The sequence below is a fragment of the Egretta garzetta genome, unplaced genomic scaffold, assembly GCF_000687185.1.
Source record: "Egretta garzetta isolate BGI_Z169 unplaced genomic scaffold, ASM68718v1 scaffold79, whole genome shotgun sequence".
In the NCBI taxonomy this organism is placed as follows: Eukaryota; Metazoa; Chordata; class Aves; order Pelecaniformes; family Ardeidae; genus Egretta; species Egretta garzetta.
In genome coordinates this window covers 1,840,021-1,856,882 of record NW_009260791.1, presented here as the reverse complement: position 1 = coordinate 1,856,882, position 16,862 = coordinate 1,840,021, and the positions used below count along the sequence as shown (strand labels likewise).

The 16,862-nt window shown below is 45.3% G+C and overlaps 1 protein-coding gene across 3 annotated transcripts in view; it reads left to right on the top strand.

The window, feature by feature from the left end:
- ADCK1 (aarF domain containing kinase 1) overlaps nt 1-16,862 on the top strand; it is a 79,785-nt gene that overhangs the window by 59,300 nt on the left and 3,623 nt on the right. For 2 of the 3 annotated variants that reach the window (XM_009646647.2, XM_035901974.1), the window contains 3 exons: nt 2,339-2,455; nt 13,217-13,366; nt 13,615-13,812. In XM_009646647.2, coding sequence (XP_009644942.1) covers nt 2,339-2,455; nt 13,217-13,366; nt 13,615-13,812 — 465 coding nt within the window. The remainder of the gene's footprint in view (nt 1-2,338; nt 2,456-13,216; nt 13,367-13,614; nt 13,813-16,862) is intronic. The other variant, XM_035901975.1, reaches the window with a different exon arrangement.

Here is a 16,862-nt window from a genome sequence, read left to right as displayed (position 1 = left end):
AAAAATGCACCCTCTTTTGAACCCCCTGCATACACACATCAAAATGAGGCTTTCACCCTCTGTTTATGCAGAAATCCCAAGATGGAAGCGACAGATGTTTGAAATGAGGCGAGTTTTTGTTAGACTGTACAGGCTGAGGCATCCATTTTCTCCTTGCTTCCTCCAGTCCTTTTGGAGCCCAGTGGCAGCAGTGGCCTTCCCATAGACATAAATAGCTAAAAGCTACCAGGGCTACAGAAGGCCAAAGGCCAATGATTTTGCTGAGTGGGCGCTTATCAGAAGTGATGCACCTTGGAGAGCTGTATCCGTTGCAGCTGTAACTAGGATACTGTGAAGTAAATCCCCATGGAGACGGCCAATCACCTCCTCGCTGGGTTAAGGAGCTATCATGATATCGATATGTGTAACAATAACAAATGGCTTGAGATGGCTAAATAATGGATCCTCCCGTCTGACCTGCCAATTCAGAGACGTGTTCATCACCCAAAGGCAACAGAAGAATGGGGCTCCTGTATCATTAATTTTCCTAAACACGGTAGAAAGCTGAGAAGTAGATTTTCTGCTGTGAACCTGTTTGAGCTTTTAAAGCCAGAGATAAATTGTTTCCATGCACTAGCATTACAGCCAAACATCTGTGAGTAATTAAAAAAAATCACTGAAGAATTTGGCTGTGAGCGAGAGGCATCTCTGAGAGCATGGATAGTGCTTTACAAGCCCACTGACTTGCCCCTGTAAATCTTGAGAAAAGAATGAGTGTCATCTGAAATTATCTAAGTCAGCAGGGATAAGTGAGCTAGATGGGCTGGGGAACTGTTTTGGAGTCGGTTTGCTTTCACACCAATCTAACTGCAAAGAATGGACATCCAGATAAGCTGGGAAGGCTGTGTGTAACTGAATCCCCCTTGCCCACAGGGGATCCCTGGCATCAAAGTCTACACAAGGTTAATAGGCGAAGTACACCAGGAGTGTTGAATGGTGGGACTGAGGGACTTGGAATTGCTCAGCAAGGGAGTCTTTGATCTAAAGCAGCACACATGTGGTACAGTAGAAGTGGGTGACATTGGGAAATGGTCTCTCTAGGACAGGAACAGTGGGGGAGGCAGACAGTTTGTGAGGGACTGAGACACTGTCAGTATTTTCAAGCAGAGTATAAAACAAATGCTGCTGTTCAGGAGTTACAATGAGCTGCAGTGGCCTGGCTGGTTCCTCTGGCTTTGGTCACACTAGATGGACAACACCTCTTACCTCTTCCTGTCCTGCCCCAAAGTGCTGGACCCTTGCAGTGTGTGAGTCCTGAGTCCACGGCCAAGTCAGGCGGGTGAGGAGAGGGGGCTGCACAGCTGGCTCTCTCTTTACAGGATCAAAAATGTGTATCTCTCTGCTGGGGCACAGTAATGGGAGTGGGTGGAGTTCCCTTATATCTTTGGTAAAATGTACCTGTGTGTCTTCACCCATGTGCAAAAGCAAATCCGGACAGCTTGGGAGATTGGTCAGTACAGTGACATGAGGAATATCCAAAAGGAACTTCAGCAAAAGGACTCTTGACAGTAGAGACTTCAGCATGGAAAGAGTTTGGCTGGAGAGAGAAAAGGGGGATCCAGCCTGAGCAATGCCTGCGTCACTGCCTCCCTGGGTGACACTGGGTCTCTTACTGGTACCTCACTCAGCTTGATTTACTGCAGATTGAATGAAAAGTGCTTTGACATTTTACACTTGTTACTGTGTCACGTTGGCAATCAGATAGTTAAGGGTCTCCCAGGGTTTCTGTGACAAGCCCTTTATTTGTGACACTTGATTTTTCTCCCAGTTCAATTGCAGATGGCCTAAGTATGCAGGGTTTGTCAGCTCGAAGGCGTTTGTGTTCCAAGGGGCACTGCAGAGATACAATTTATGACGATGGCTTATCATTTTTAGAGCTGCATAAGTGGGCCCTGTGCACAGCAAACAAGATGTAGTTCCTGTCTAAAGGAGCTGAGTGGATGATTCAGAAACTTCCAATAGGTACTAGTTAAACAGCCCAGCTAGAGGAGCTGCAGAGCAGATAAGAAAGCTCTCGGACATCAGTGGGAGTGGGCGGTGGTCAAAATCTTGTAGAGCATGGCCAGAAATGTTGCACTAGGACAGATCTTGCTGCTGTTGAATTGATGTGTTGTCCTTGCACACTGCTGCTGTCCTGTGGAAGAGGCTGGTAGATGAATTTACCTCCCTTGGGCTCAGGAAAAAAAACAAGTCCTCACTTCAGCCTCTTCCATTTTTATCCTTTTCTGGGTTGTGTGAGAGAGATTGTCCTTGCTTTCCCAGACTGTTGTTTGACCCAACCCATCTGTTCCTGTTTCAGGTCCCCAGGATCTACTGGGAGCTCTCAACAAGGCGTGTCCTTCTCATGGAGTTTATGGAAGGGGGACAGGTGAACGACAGGGCCTACATGGCGAGGAATGGCATCAATGTCAATGAGGTAGTTTCTCAGCCATCTCTGAATTGGATGTTGTGGGCAGTGAAAAACTGATGCTGACATTAACTGATGTTGATGCAAAATGGAGGCTGACAGGACAGGAGGGGACAGAAAAGGGACCACATACAGATGTGAACAGAGCGATCAATCTGAGAGATCTCAGTTCTTGTGCTTGTGGGAAAAGTATGTGACCTCTTTTGGGGAACACTCTCCTGTAGGCTGCGCAGCTAGACAGATCTTCAGGGAGAGAGAGTGAAAGATGATCATGCTCTTATATTACATAGGCCCATGGTTTGTTCTAAGATGGTAGTTCCTGTTACCCTAAAGGAACAACTTCAGCTTCTGATTCTTTTTGTCTCTCTTCTTTCCCTCTCTTCCTTCCACATTAACTTTCTCCTGGACAAATGCATGGGATGTAGCTTTTATATCCCAACAGCTATCACCTTATGCAGGAGATACAAATCATAGGTCTTACATGATCACAGTTATCAGAGTGCTGGAGCCTCAGCCATGGTGGTTTGTGTAATATTCTGACATGGACTGTTTTCTTCTGCTTTCCAAAATCTCCCTTTTTCTTTCGGATGCAACAGTTTTCTTCTTTGCTCTCTGGCCCAGCGTTACTGCGGAGCTTTGTAGCCCTTCACTAAACAGCTGCCAGATTTCATCCCTAGAGAGGCTACATTTCCCTGACGAGTGAAATAGTTTGTATGTGTGGCATCCGTCCAGTCAGAAAGGCTTGTTTTGATACATTAATAGGAGGACTCTTGAGCAATACGTGCATTCAGATTTTATGCTGGGCTTCCTCATGGTTCTTGGACAGCAGATGCACTCTGAGATCAAGGTAGCTAGCATAGTGTAGCTCCCTGGGACTTTGGTTGCTTCTTTGAATTTTCTCAAACTGCTGGAGATAGCAAAGTTGTCTGGAGAAGCCTAGGGAAGAACATTCTTTGCCATCTTCCATAGCTTTCTTCAGCCAGTCAGGGTAGAAATTCAATTACTTCAGCCTTTCAGTTGGATATTTTGCTGTCAGTATGTGCCAAAATAACGTAGAGAAGCAGCTATTTTCAGTTTTTCTAACTTGCAGGGGCTTTTGCTTGCAGTAGCAGAGATTTAGGGTGAAAATTGAGCTCATTTTTTTGTTCATCCGTGCCTTTTGGAAGGTCATTTTGTGACATCTTGGCACAGTAAGTTCCATGAAGCAATGAAACCACATATTTTGCTGATTCTGAGCTGGTCTCTAGATGGTGGCTAAGATGTAATTGCAAAAATGTTGTCAACAGACTTCTTCTACTGCAAAGTATAAGCCTCAGAGGTTTCTGGCAATCTGTCAGGTATAGGATGTTACTCAGCTCAGTGGCAGGACTGAGTTTCTGCAAACTCTGTGCCTGTGTTAAGCTGTTTTTTCTTCCTTTTCTCTCCCCACCCCCTGAAATTAATGATTAACTTTTACTGATTGCCAGTAAAGCAACAGTAGAAAGGAGGGAATACTGAGCCTGTCAGAATCATGTCATGGGGAACAAGGCCTGTTGTTATGGCCACAGGAAGATGAGGTAGGAGTAGATAGGAGGACTCTTGAGCAATACGTGCATTCAGATTTTATGCTGGGCTTCCTCATGGTTCTTGGACAGCAGATGCACTCTGAGATCAAGGTAGCTAGCATAGTGTAGCTCCCTGGGACTTTGGTTGCTTCTTTGAATTTTCTCAAACTGCTGGAGATAGCAAAGTTGTCTGGAGAAGCCTAGGGAAGAACATTCTTTGCCATCTTCCATAGCTTTCTTCAGCCAGTCAGGGTAGAAATTCAATTACTTCAGCCTTTCAGTTGGATATTTTGCTGTCAGTATGTGCCAAAATAACGTAGAGAAGCAGCTATTTTCAGTTTTTCTAACTTGCAGGGGCTTTTGCTTGCAGTAGCAGAGATTTAGGGTGAAAATTGAGCTCATTTTTTTGTTCATCCGTGCCTTTTGGAAGGTCATTTTGTGACATCTTGGCACAGTAAGTTCCATGAAGCAATGAAACCACATATTTTGCTGATTCTGAGCTGGTCTCTAGATGGTGGCTAAGATGTAATTGCAAAAATGTTGTCAACAGACTTCTTCTACTGCAAAGTATAAGCCTCAGAGGTTTCTGGCAATCTGTCAGGTATAGGATGTTACTCAGCTCAGTGGCAGGACTGAGTTTCTGCAAACTCTGTGCCTGTGTTAAGCTGTTTTTTCTTCCTTTTCTCTCCCCACCCCCTGAAATTAATGATTAACTTTTACTGATTGCCAGTAAAGCAACAGTAGAAAGGAGGGAATACTGAGCCTGTCAGAATCATGTCATGGGGAACAAGGCCTGTTGTTATGGCCACAGGAAGATGAGGTAGGAGTAGTGCATACCACAGACCTCTCCTCTGGCAAGGTGCAGCAGATGGGGACAAATATGACCAAGGTCCATTGTCAGCTGCTGCTGTTGATGCCCTGGGTAAAGAACTACGTGGCATGGTGGTGAAGTGAGCAAAAGGCAGCAGACACGGAAAGGAACATGAGGAGGGGGTGGCAACCCAGGTTTTAAAACTATGACATGGCTTATAATATACAGCAGTTCTGGCTTTCAAGAGATGCATTAGCTCCCTATAAATCACCTCAATCTACCTATCTATCTATCAACCCCTCTATCATCTTACTCCATTTTGTTTTACTGGGCGGAGGAAGAGGAGTCTTCACTAAGCAGGATTTCTCTTGTGTGACAATGCAGCCTTGAAAAGCAAGCTGAGCCTCTCTCCTCTAAATGGAAAGGATCCCTGAGGTGAAAGCTCCCTTCAAACCAGGTTACTGACATTTACTTAATACCGTCTGTAGCAGGATTATCATTAAAGCTGCCCAAAAGCACATTAATCTCTCTGGATCCGTCCAAGCGCTGGATTGTAATGGCATTTAATCAGAGAAGGCTTTGATTTCTAAAGACAAGTGCAAACACTGAAATATCTGCCTGTGGAACAGTTACTTATTCATGTGCAAGGATGAGCGTGCAGCTAGGATATTGACAGTGGGAGGGAAGCCTGGAGAGGGAAATTATCAAGAAATGAGCTGGCATGAATTTTGAGAGAAGACCAGGCCATGGCAGGGTTAAGAAGGGGACCACGTGGAAGCCAAGCTGTTCCTGTTTCAAGACACAATAGCATTCACAGTCCTGGTTGGAAGAGGTGAGTAGAGCAGGGGAGAGAGGAAAAATACACTGAGGGGCTCTCAAGATGTTTGTAGCATACTGTATGCAGGAAGGAAGGAAGGATAGTGAGGCTATTTAGAGCATGGACTTTTAAAGAAGATCTCAAATGGCATGAATACTCCTTTTGTACCCATTCTGATTTTACCAGATTCATTTAGAGAGATCTTGTTTGTATACAAATCTTAACATTATCTCTGATCTGTTTCATGGGTCCTCCCTGTCCCTCCTTGTGGATGCTCTGCCTATCTCCATGGAGGCTGCTGGACCAGCAGGCTGTGGGAGCTGTGGAGCTTACAGATGCATTTGTGACATGTGCTGTATTGCCTCAAACTAACCAGCCAGCTCAGGTAGCCAAGTGGAGAGTCCCCCATGATCGCCCTGGCTTGGACTTGAGTCAGGGAAAGGAAATGATGCCTCAGCTCAGTAAGAGCCTGGTCATGAGCTGTGGATGATTCAGAAGTCAGGGAAGTGGTTTGTCCAGCTGAAAAGTGAAAGCAAACAGCTAAGGTACTTAAGATGAGCTACTGTGTGCAATTATTGCCATCTGTCACCCCATTCTACTGTGGCTTTTTGCTTCCTTCTGTTACTAAATGGGTTCTGCACTGGAATGGTATCTCTTAGCTCAATAAAGAGCCCAGCTACCTTCTCATGGTTGACAGCTTTGAAACTTGAAATATGCTTTCAGTGTGGAATTTACCCTTCTGCCAAGAGTCAGGAGCCGCTGCCGTGTAGCTGCTAAAATTTAAGTGGGATTTCCCAGGGTGGGATCCCTTTGCCAGCACAATTGTGGAAAGCTATCATGTCTCGAGTATTTGTGCTTACAACACTCAAGTGTTAGATGAAATGGAGCATGGAGAAGAATGCTGTTTCTGAGGAACGTGGATAGTCTTGCTCTTTGCACCTGCTGATTTAGCCTAGGGAGAGATTTCCTTGCAAATTCTCCTACATTACCTCTTGTCTGAAGCTTAATGAAAATTCACAAGGCTTACCATTGTAAGTGAGGATAGTGACCTCCAGCATTTCCAGCTTCTGAACTGTGCAAAGACACCAGGTAAAAGAGTTAAGTTACACATGAACCCATTTCTTACTGAAAGTCAGTCTCAAGCATCAGTCTCAATCAACTGTGTAAGTCTCAGCAAGATGCTTTACATTAAATCCATGGAAACCTGACTACATTTAAAGCCAAGTGATGCCTATGGCCATTTTGGGTCTGACAGAGATGCAAGAAACAATTAAATAAACAACGACTGGTCTTCTTTACCTGTGTCCTTTTGAGAATATATAGAAACTTATCAAGTTAGTCCCTCAGTTCTCTGGGTAGATGAGTCAGAATATTTCTTCCCACTTAAATGCCATGGAAGATGGGGCATTGAGCAGGAAAATAATTTCCTCAGTCCCCAACAGAGAGCATGGGGCATGCTAGGAGTACACTCCAGGAGTCCTAAAAACTATTCCTGTATCTTAACAACACTGTGTGTGTCCAGACATCACATCTTGCTGTGATGCTAGATCAGTGCATGGTGATAGTACTGCATTACAGAGCACTGTGGTTTTGATCCTCACAACCAGATCACAGAAGGGCAGAGTGTGAAATCGTATCTCTTGTATGTGACCATCCTAATCTGCTATGGACAAGAGCCATTTCAGAGCAGAGACACAGAGCAGGCTTCAAATTGTGGCTACTCTCCATCCGCACCCTTTTCTAATTTGACACCAGTTTAATTGGGCAGGATTGCCCTAGCAGGATTAAGCAAACCCTTAGATGATGGCTGTAATAACAACAATGAAAGAAAGCAAAACCCCAATACACTCTTCAATCCAATTAACCTTCGATTAAGATTCCAAAATCAATGCTATTATTTTGGCCTGAGGAGGTAATATTGAGCCCTGAGAAATGAGCTGCACGACGACCTTTACTTTTAATGAGATCAATAGAAGTTAGTGTCGCCATCTCTTAAAATAATTGGCAAATATTACAGCCAAATTAAGGCCAGAGACTGGTATCTGCTCCTGATCTAAATAGACAGTCGCAGATGGAGGTGGGACAGGAAGGGATGATGTCCTATCAGGCAGTTTCATCTGGGCCTTATCAGGGGCAAGCAGTGAGATCACCTCTACAGGACCATGTGACAGGATTTTTTTCTTTGCCTTTCTTCTTCATGTCCGTTGGAGGCATGGAGCCAGGACCACTCCAGCTTGCTCACAAGGCCAGGAAAGTATCAGTGACTTTCCCTGGATAACCCAGGCTGGTTTGTTACATTGCAGCTACCCATGAACATGATACATGTGCCATCTTTCTACTGTAGGAGTATTCATAGGCTCAAATTTGCCCGCATTGTTTCCTTTCTGAGAGTTTTCTTGCTAATTATTGCATATTGGTGTTTGTAAAGATACACATTTGTGATGGACTTTCCAGTGTTTTGTTATTGTCAGGCTGCTCTGTCAGCTGGCTGTGCTGATTTCTTAAGAGAAGCGTTGCATACAGGGGCTGGTGTGTGCCCAGGAGTTTGCTGCTATGGGGCTGTATGCAAGGGAATATAATATGGTTTCATCAAAGGTAGCTCCTAGCGGATCATGTGAGGGTAAGGGGTTGCCTAGGCTTTCAAAACTGATGGCAGCAACAGTTTGCAGCTGTGTACACATACAAGAAGTAGTATATCACTGCTGCTACCTATACTACAGCTTAGGATCCTCTGAATTAGATGACAGAAATGCAGGAGGTGTACTTGGCAAAATACTTGGTACACTGGATATGAGTCGGTTAACTAGAGCAGGTGGGGATTAGTGGACAAATTGCAAACTAAGAAACTGATAGAGGCAATGGTGGAGAGAAATTACAGTAGTGGAGTTTTGTGAGGTTTGCTGTTCAAACTGGTATTGTTTAATAAATAAATTATGACCTTGACACAAACAGAACTTTGTGAAGGAGGTTGTTGATGACATCAAGTTGGGAGGTTCTGTCATTGTAGAGGAGGACTAGAGTAGCAATAGCACTTGGGTGGCCTTGAGGACTGCAGTGATAGAAAGGGATAAAAATGAGCAACACCAAGTGAAAAGCCATACGCATAAAAACTAGTAAGAACTGTTTTTTAAATATGCTGGGAGTTTATCAGAGGGAAGTGACATATTAGAATTAACTTTAGGATATTAGTCAGTCGCAGGGTAAGTGTGCCCAGTGCAGCATGACTGTGTAAAAGGCAGGTTGACTCCTGGGACACGTCAGATAAAGGATCATCCTGTAGAAATGGGGCAGTATTTATGCTGATAATTATCTTACTGGTGAACACACTGGAGTAGTAAATGCTGGAGAGGGAAGGAACTAGTTAAACCCTAGGATTATGTTAACTAAGGAAATTATTTAAACTGGCCATCGTTAAAATTAGGCTGGGATTTAGGGGAATGGTTCTGACCATCTAAGGGGTGAATTTTTGGAACAGCCTCCCAAATCATGCTTTCTGTCTTTCTCATTTCCAGTGAACTTGGCCAGTGAGAGAGTGTGTGATACTGTACAATAACAATCCTTAACATTGGCACTGCATTCTTATTTTCTTCTCTATTGGCTTGTAACTTGCATAGGATAGTTTGTGACATGTAGCATCCTTGCCATATTGAGTACATAAAATTAACTTCATATGCTTAGTTTGGTGAAGAGTTACTCCAAGTCTGGCTGTTATACATCTATCTGTCACTCCATTGTTTTTGCCCAGGCTGCTGACTCTCCATTTCCTTGTCTGCAATCTGCTTATTCCTCAGCTATGTTTTTTTCAAAATGAAAACATTGCACTGAAAATGTGCGGTTTGCCTGACACAGTGTCATGGTCGTGTCACGTAATGTGGCAATGGCAGGTTGCTATTTGCATTGACTGGTGAGGCCACAGGCTCACTTGGTGACTGTAGTCATCATGTTCTGCTGCAGCACAGAAAGACAAATTGAACTTCTTTTAGGCGCTAACACACCTTCTGGCAATAGGCAAGGGCATGCCTCTGGCCAGAGCCAGAGTCTGGTGTCATCCTCACATATCCAGCTCAGCTCTGCTTGTTGACTAGCACGGGGTTTTTTTGTTATGTGTTATGCCTAAATTATGCCATTCTTGATTACCCCCCCTTCTGCCTAGTTGTATTTCTTGTAGCACATCCAATGCTACAAGTGCTTCCGCTTCCTTGCTGTCAAACCTTCTAACATTGGTAGATTGCCCCTTCTGCCATTCCTTGTCCAACTTCAGAATCTTCAGCTCTTTTAATGTTTTTCCCACGTAAATTCCTCCTGAATCCTGCTCATTTATTTGCTTTTTCTGAACTCACTTTCTGTAGTCTGTATCTCTCTGCTAATGAGGTATCTGGAAGTAAAAGTAGGATTCCAAGTGTGATTATTATTTTTTTATGATGTGCAGCAGAACAATGCTGGGGGACCCTGGTAATCATAAGGACCTCATTGTGTTGGATGATAAATGGGGAAAGGAATGATGACCTCTCCATGTCATAACAAAATGCCTATGTGTTTACTTTCGTCTTTGCTTCTGTAAATCACTGCAACCTTTTGTCTAATTTGCAATGCACCTTCACCCTGAGGTCTTATACAGCCTAATGCATGCTGAATTCCTCCCTTCTCCCAAGTAGAGGTTTTCACACATTTGTTTTCTCATTTTACCTAACTGCATTCTTCCAAAGTGAATTCTGTATGTGTTAGTTATCCAGTGGCCTGCTCAATAAGGGTGGAATAAAGGCCTGTGGTGATGGGAAACAGCACTGGAGAATTAATATACATAAAGGTTTTGTGTTTTTTCCCTAAACTTTTTTCTCTAGAAACATGAACTCCTTTCATCTGAATTATAATGATAGGTCACTATTCACATATTACACTCTAAGCCCTAGAAATATAACCTTCCTTTTTGTTTAGAATTTGACAGTATTGGTGCTTTCTATCTTAATTTAATTTCTATCCTGTTTTAGAGGTATGTCAACAGACAAAAATATGCAAAAATACTTTAGTGTGCAGTAATTTTTTTTCCAAACGTAAAGACTGTTTATATGCTTATATCGTAAATCCCTGTAACATATCTTCTGTATGCGAACTAAATTATACAGAATGTGTTCCTCTTTCTTAGAGAAGCCATAAAGTCCAATTTCAATGAATTAACTACTGCAGATACTCAAGGTTGCATGCTGGGGAAGAGGTAAATATAAGTACAGCGGGGAAGGGAGGGAGGATGGGGATCTTGCAGTGAAGACTGTCTTGTGCCCATGACCCAGCCTGTGGGTCTGAACAGGGCTGTGACCCCTCTGTTCTCATGGTAAGATGGGAAGATGAATCCCGAGCTGCTTTTGTGTTGCATCGTGGGCTGCAAAAGGCTATGACCACAGACCTGTTTAGTAACGTGTCTGCTGATTGTGACTCAGGAGGGGACACCTTCCCTGCATCTGGAGCCTACAGCCATACCTTAAGATGCTGTTATGAGGGTGGTGTGGATAACTTGGTAAGAGGTGTTTTTGTAGGATCCTAGGATATTTGAGGTTGGAAGGGACCTCAGGAGGTCTCCTATCAAACCTCCTGCTAAGGCAGGGTCAGCTATGAGGACAGACCAGCTTACTTGGGGCGTTATCCAGTCAGGCCTTTAAAACCTCCAAGGATGGAGATTGCACGACCTCTCTGGGCAACTTGTTCCACTGCTTGACTTTCCTAACCTATGCTGTTACCACAGCACAGAAGGAAAATCTGCTCTCTTTGGTGCAGCCCATACTCCAGTGCCCCAAATTAATAGCTTTCCAGGCTTTAGCCATGACCAACCAACAGGTTTGCAGAACTGCTAGCCCCTGTCTGGACTTGTGTTTAATGGGTATGAGGCATCACTTTGTGCCCCAGATGGTATGCAAGTCCTCATCTTCAATAATTCTGTGCTCTTCCAGGTCCCTGGAGGGCAAATAGCTGAGGCAGAGAGGGCAAAATGAGGTTCTCTCAGTGTGTGCACAGCTGTTATGGTTGATGCTATGATCAGTCATGATGTCCAAGTCCATTTCTCCTGGCGTGCAGGTCCCTGGAAGGCTGTGTGAATGAGTGACTGGCTTAAAACTTAAAACAGACTATGTGGTATATCCTTGGACTGTCAGCAAATGCTGCTTAGCTCTTCTAGGAGGTGACAGCACCTGGTACTTTGGTCCCATCCAATTTTAGAGCTTGTTGATCTAGGAGACCTATAAAGGTCACTTCACAGTGATCTCTGCTGGTGATTCAGAAGGGAAACATCATTCCCCTCAGTCAGTACTTGCAATAACACCTGTGTGGCATTTAGGTGAGCTGCACTACAGAAGACCACAGGGCTGTGCTATGCCACCTGCGTGGGTGATTCGGCATGGAGTCAGCATTCTCCTTGATTCAGCAGTGCCTCCAGGCCCCACTTGAGGAAGGGAAGGTTGTCCTACCTGGTCCTATAGCTGTCCCTGTTGTGGGCTGCAGGAAGGGTTCCTGTTCATTCTCATTTGTAGTAGCTTCGACAGTGTTCATAATAAACGCTCTTCTCAGGGGTGGCTGCATTTCAGAGGTGGGTAGAGCAAGCCCTTCCCTAGCTATCTGGTTTTCTGCAGAACAAGCTGTCGTTAGTATCCCCATTACCTCTTCTACCACCTCTGCTTATGAGAACAGCTGCCTGTTTGCTGCTTACACTGTGGGGACATGCTTGGAATCATTTGTAACGATTGTCTTTTAATTGCTTGTTCAGCACTCCCCTGTGGAGCACCGTGCTGCTCTCTGATGGCAGGGAGGGCCGGCGGTGAGATGTCGGGGTGAGGCTGCTGTGTTAGTGCATGGCAAGGGATTGATCCTGGACCCTGAGGATGTTTGCTTGCTCCTAGGAAGTTTTTAACTTTAATAACATCTCTTGGTGATAAGGAGAAGCGGCACGGAGGGACGCAGCAGTGACAGGATGATTTAAGCAGCCTTTCTGTGCTGCTTCATCTTCACAGACATTGCAAATCAGATTAGCATGGGTCTGAGGAAAGGAAGGGAAAAAGTGGGGGACAGCATGATGGAGGGAGGGGAGAGGGAACCCATGTTCATTCTGGTAAACAGATGGACAGGCTGAGTCTCCTCCCACCCCTTCTCTGGTGGGACCTGCTGCCATCCACGGATGGAAACACCTGAGTCTTCCTCCAAGCCGTCTCTCACCCACCCCAACAGCAATTTCCATGCCTTTCCTCTGAATGCCTGTCTGCTCCTATCCACTGTCTCACTTTCCTCCTCATTACCAGAAACGCCATTCCTACCCACAGGTATTTTCTCTTTTTGATGCGATGCAAGTGTCCTTAAATAAACCCTGACTCCAGAAACATCTTCATGGTGCCCGCTGCATGGATCCTTCCCTGAATGCCCTGGGTTTCCATGCAGTAGATGCCAGCAGCCACCCTGTGCATTTGTCAGTGTGAGGAGCTGCAAGAGCTCCATGTGGGGGTATCAGCACGTACCAGACCCTGGCTCCCCGCAGTGCTGGCACGCAGGGGCTGCCTCCCCTCCCCAGCAGGCACCCTGCTGTGGGTGTCAGTGTATGACCATCTCCTGTCTCCTCACAGATCTCTCGCAACCTGGGGAAGCTCTACAGTGAAATGATCTTTGTGAACGGCTTTGTGCACTGTGACCCACACCCAGGCAACGTGCTTGTGAAGAAATGCCCAGCCTCTGGCAAGGCCCACATTATCCTCCTGGACCATGGGCTCTACCAGGTACATAACTATGGGGGGCTTCCAGGGCCTTGTGAGGCTGCCTGTGGGTGTCAGGCTGAAAGAGCACGCCCAGCTGCAGCCTAGCCCTGCTAACCCCATATAAATACATTTTTCCTATTACTCCCATAACCCTCCAAGGATATTTCCTGGCTCTGAAGTGGGGGATGGGGCACAGCTTGGGGGCACAGGGCTTTCCCCCCAGTTCCCTGTCCTTCGTGGACTTCTGGGGGCCATGTTTCCCTCCCCAGGTGCTGAGCGAGTCATTCCGCATGGACTACTGCCGCCTTTGGCAGGCCCTCATCAAGGCTGATATGAAGAAGGTGCAGAAGTACAGCCGGCGGCTTGGAGCAGGGGATTTGTACCCTCTCTTTGCCTGCATGCTGACCGCCAGGTCCTGGGAGTCTGTCAACAGGGGCATCGACCGGTCGCCAATCTCAGCCAGCGAGGTAGGTCCTGTGTGCCCTTCCCTACCGTGTGCCCTTCCTTCTCCTTGGGTACCTGTCTTTGTTGTAACCACTTGCACCGCTAGATACCACAGCGATGCTGGGCAACCCCTGGCAGCTCTGCAGCAAATTCCGCATTGATAGCTGAGCTAGAAGAAGCCAGGACTCCTTCTGCAATGTGTTTTATAGTGGCTGAATTTAATTTCCCAGTTTCACTTGTCATGGTCTGCTTAAATTTTGTATAATATTTTAATGGCTAAGTGTTCACCAGTTCTGGCAGGGGAAACATTTGTACATCAGCCTTTTCTTAAAAAAGTGTTGAATGCAGCTGTGCAGGGAACCATCAAGGAGGATAGGTTAAGGTAGAGGAGACATAAAGGCTTAGTGGGAAGACAGGAGAAGGATAATGCATTATCACTATTCATGTAAATGACTATCAGCACTGATACAAACTCCTAAAAACCCTTGGAAATTACCTCCCAATCAGAAACCCTATTAACTTGGAGTCAAGGTTGCTTAACTGCAGATCCTGTCAACTCAATCACTACAAATCTAGGAAATTGCCACTTACGTTCTCCACCCTTTCCTATCCACACATGCTGGGATCCTTCTCACGCCTCCTCATGCTCCTGACACGCACACCGCCTTAAGAATAGTAGCAGCCCCTGCCAACTGTGCTGTTTTTAGAGATTAACATATAGCGATGTGATTTCAGCCAATGTACTAGTGTCTGTAGGTAGAAACATGTTGTATCCTATGGTTTGTTTTTATCTGCACGCATTTGTAGTAGAGAGGATGAAATTCATTTAAGTAGCATTCTAATACTGTCCTGTGAAATTATCTTCTGGAAATTCCTTCAGGTTGGCATTTCATTTTGATGGATGTGACAGAATTTGCTGCACGGGCTTGCCATTATCCATAGCAATGAGTAGGTCGGATACCTTGCGTAATGGACCTCCTCCCGCCCAGTAATTTGATTGCTTCCTACCTGAGTTAATTTTCTGCATATCAGAAATAATATAGTGACTGTCTAGCAGATCTGTGCTTGATCTGGTGAGTTTTGGAGCTGGTAGCTCCAGAAAAAAATTCAGAGGCACCGAAGCAAATCGACACAGAGCTGGCTCCAATACTGCAAGGCTAGTGTTGAATCTGAACTAATAAGAAATGTTTATTCTAAACTGGCTTGTGAAGGTTATGCCAGAGGTGTAACTGCAGCCGCATGGTGCCTTGTGTGGGCTAATGAACTTTGTCATTGAGTTGAATTGCGTGTATGGAGCAAGCCCTGTTGTCTTTGCCTACATGACACAATTAATGCTGAAACTGGATAATCCTGCAGGAGATAATGGGGAGCTGAGCAGATTTGCTGTGGCATTAGGAATGAGCTGCTGCTTGCCCTTAGTTTAGAGGTGAATTTGAAAGATTGTATCAGCAGCAAGAGCCAAGCGCTGTGTTGGCAGGTACCATCAGCACAGAGCTCCAGAGAGTGTGCTTGGGGATGTATTGGCCTGAGAGTAGCTTGAGACAAGGAAGCAACCCTCCTGAAACAAAATGTTATCAGTAGTGCTGTGTCCAGTCTGGGGCGCTGCATCTTGAGAAAGGTTTGATGAAACTTGGGGAGAGGGGAGAGTCCAGTAGGAAGCTACAAGGGCTTCAAGCAGATGCAACCCATGAGGTAAGTCTGAGCAAGTTAGGGCAGCAGAAGTCTAGAAAAGCGCTGGTCAAGAAGAGCTGGAGTAGTGATTTTCAAATCTGTTAAAGACTCCTGCAAACAGGACAAGAAGTAATGGGTTTAAATTCAGCTAAGGAGATTGGGGTTAAACATGAGAAAAACTGGATCTGATGGCAAGGCCAATGAAATGCTGGTGCAGATGATCTGGGGAGGCTGTGAGTCACATCGCTGGAGAGTTTTAGGAGTAGGCTAGGCAAATGTGTGAGGATTGCCATAGGTGTAGTTGTTCCTGCCTTAAGCCAAGGCCAGGGAGCTGACTGCTCAGGGTGGCTGCTAGCCTCATCTCATCTGATTTTATGATTGTGTTTTGCTGCATCCTGCAGCAGACTCAGCGATTGCAGCCAAGGGGCTTTTCTCAGGTCCTGTGGCATAGCTCATTTCTTCCTCTGTGCACAGGCTTCACCCTTGACAGAAAATGACAGTTCTGATGACAGATCATGTGGTTGTTTTTGTGATGTGGACAAGCAGCTGGAGCTAAAAATAAAAATAAAAGAAATAGAAAAGAAAACCTATGTGTAGAAAATAAAGTAGGCTCTGCAGTGATGCTGGCTAGGATAAGGGATAAGGGATAATCAGGGAGGAACTTTCTGCCAACAAATAATGGAACAAAACATTTAGCATTTAGGAGAGCTAAGCATCTTCTTGCTGAAACTTTGTGTATTTGGTCAGTGACAGAGGCAAGGAGACACAAAGATTTATTTGTCAGCAGCAAAGCAACCATGGTGGTGTGTGAGCTGTATACATTTCTGACCATCACGACCTGCACGTTCAGTTTGTGCAGGTCTGTTCCTTTATAATAAATCTGAAGTTCACAAAGAGTGAGTGTGAGATCCCATTTTGTGAAATAGGCCAGTCGGCCCTCCTTTCAGAGGAGAGGAGGTTTTAGAGCTGTCCTTTCCCTTTCCCACAAAGCAGCCTCCCTCCTGTGAGAAGTCATTTACTGCCCTCTGCATGTATCCTGGTGGATTCTGGAGATTTCAGTTGTTCCAGGGACTTCTGTTTGGATTTGCTGATTTGTGTCATGGCCTCTGTAGGAAGAGGTAGGGACATGGTTATGCATATGGGATCAGGTCCACACCACAATGTCCTACATTTACTGGGATGATGGAGGAGCTCTCAGATCTAAAAAGAGGCAGAAATGTGGAGGCTGGCTGTCTTGCATGCTATGGTGGCTCGTGTTTGGAGAGGAGCCCATCTTAAGTAGCTCAGGCTGTAGCCCAGATCAGTTATCACTGGGATCTTACCATGGGCAGTGTATTTGTTGGAAGCTGGGGAACCAAGGAACATGAATGAACTCTGTGTCTGCCTTGGTCTTACACTCTTT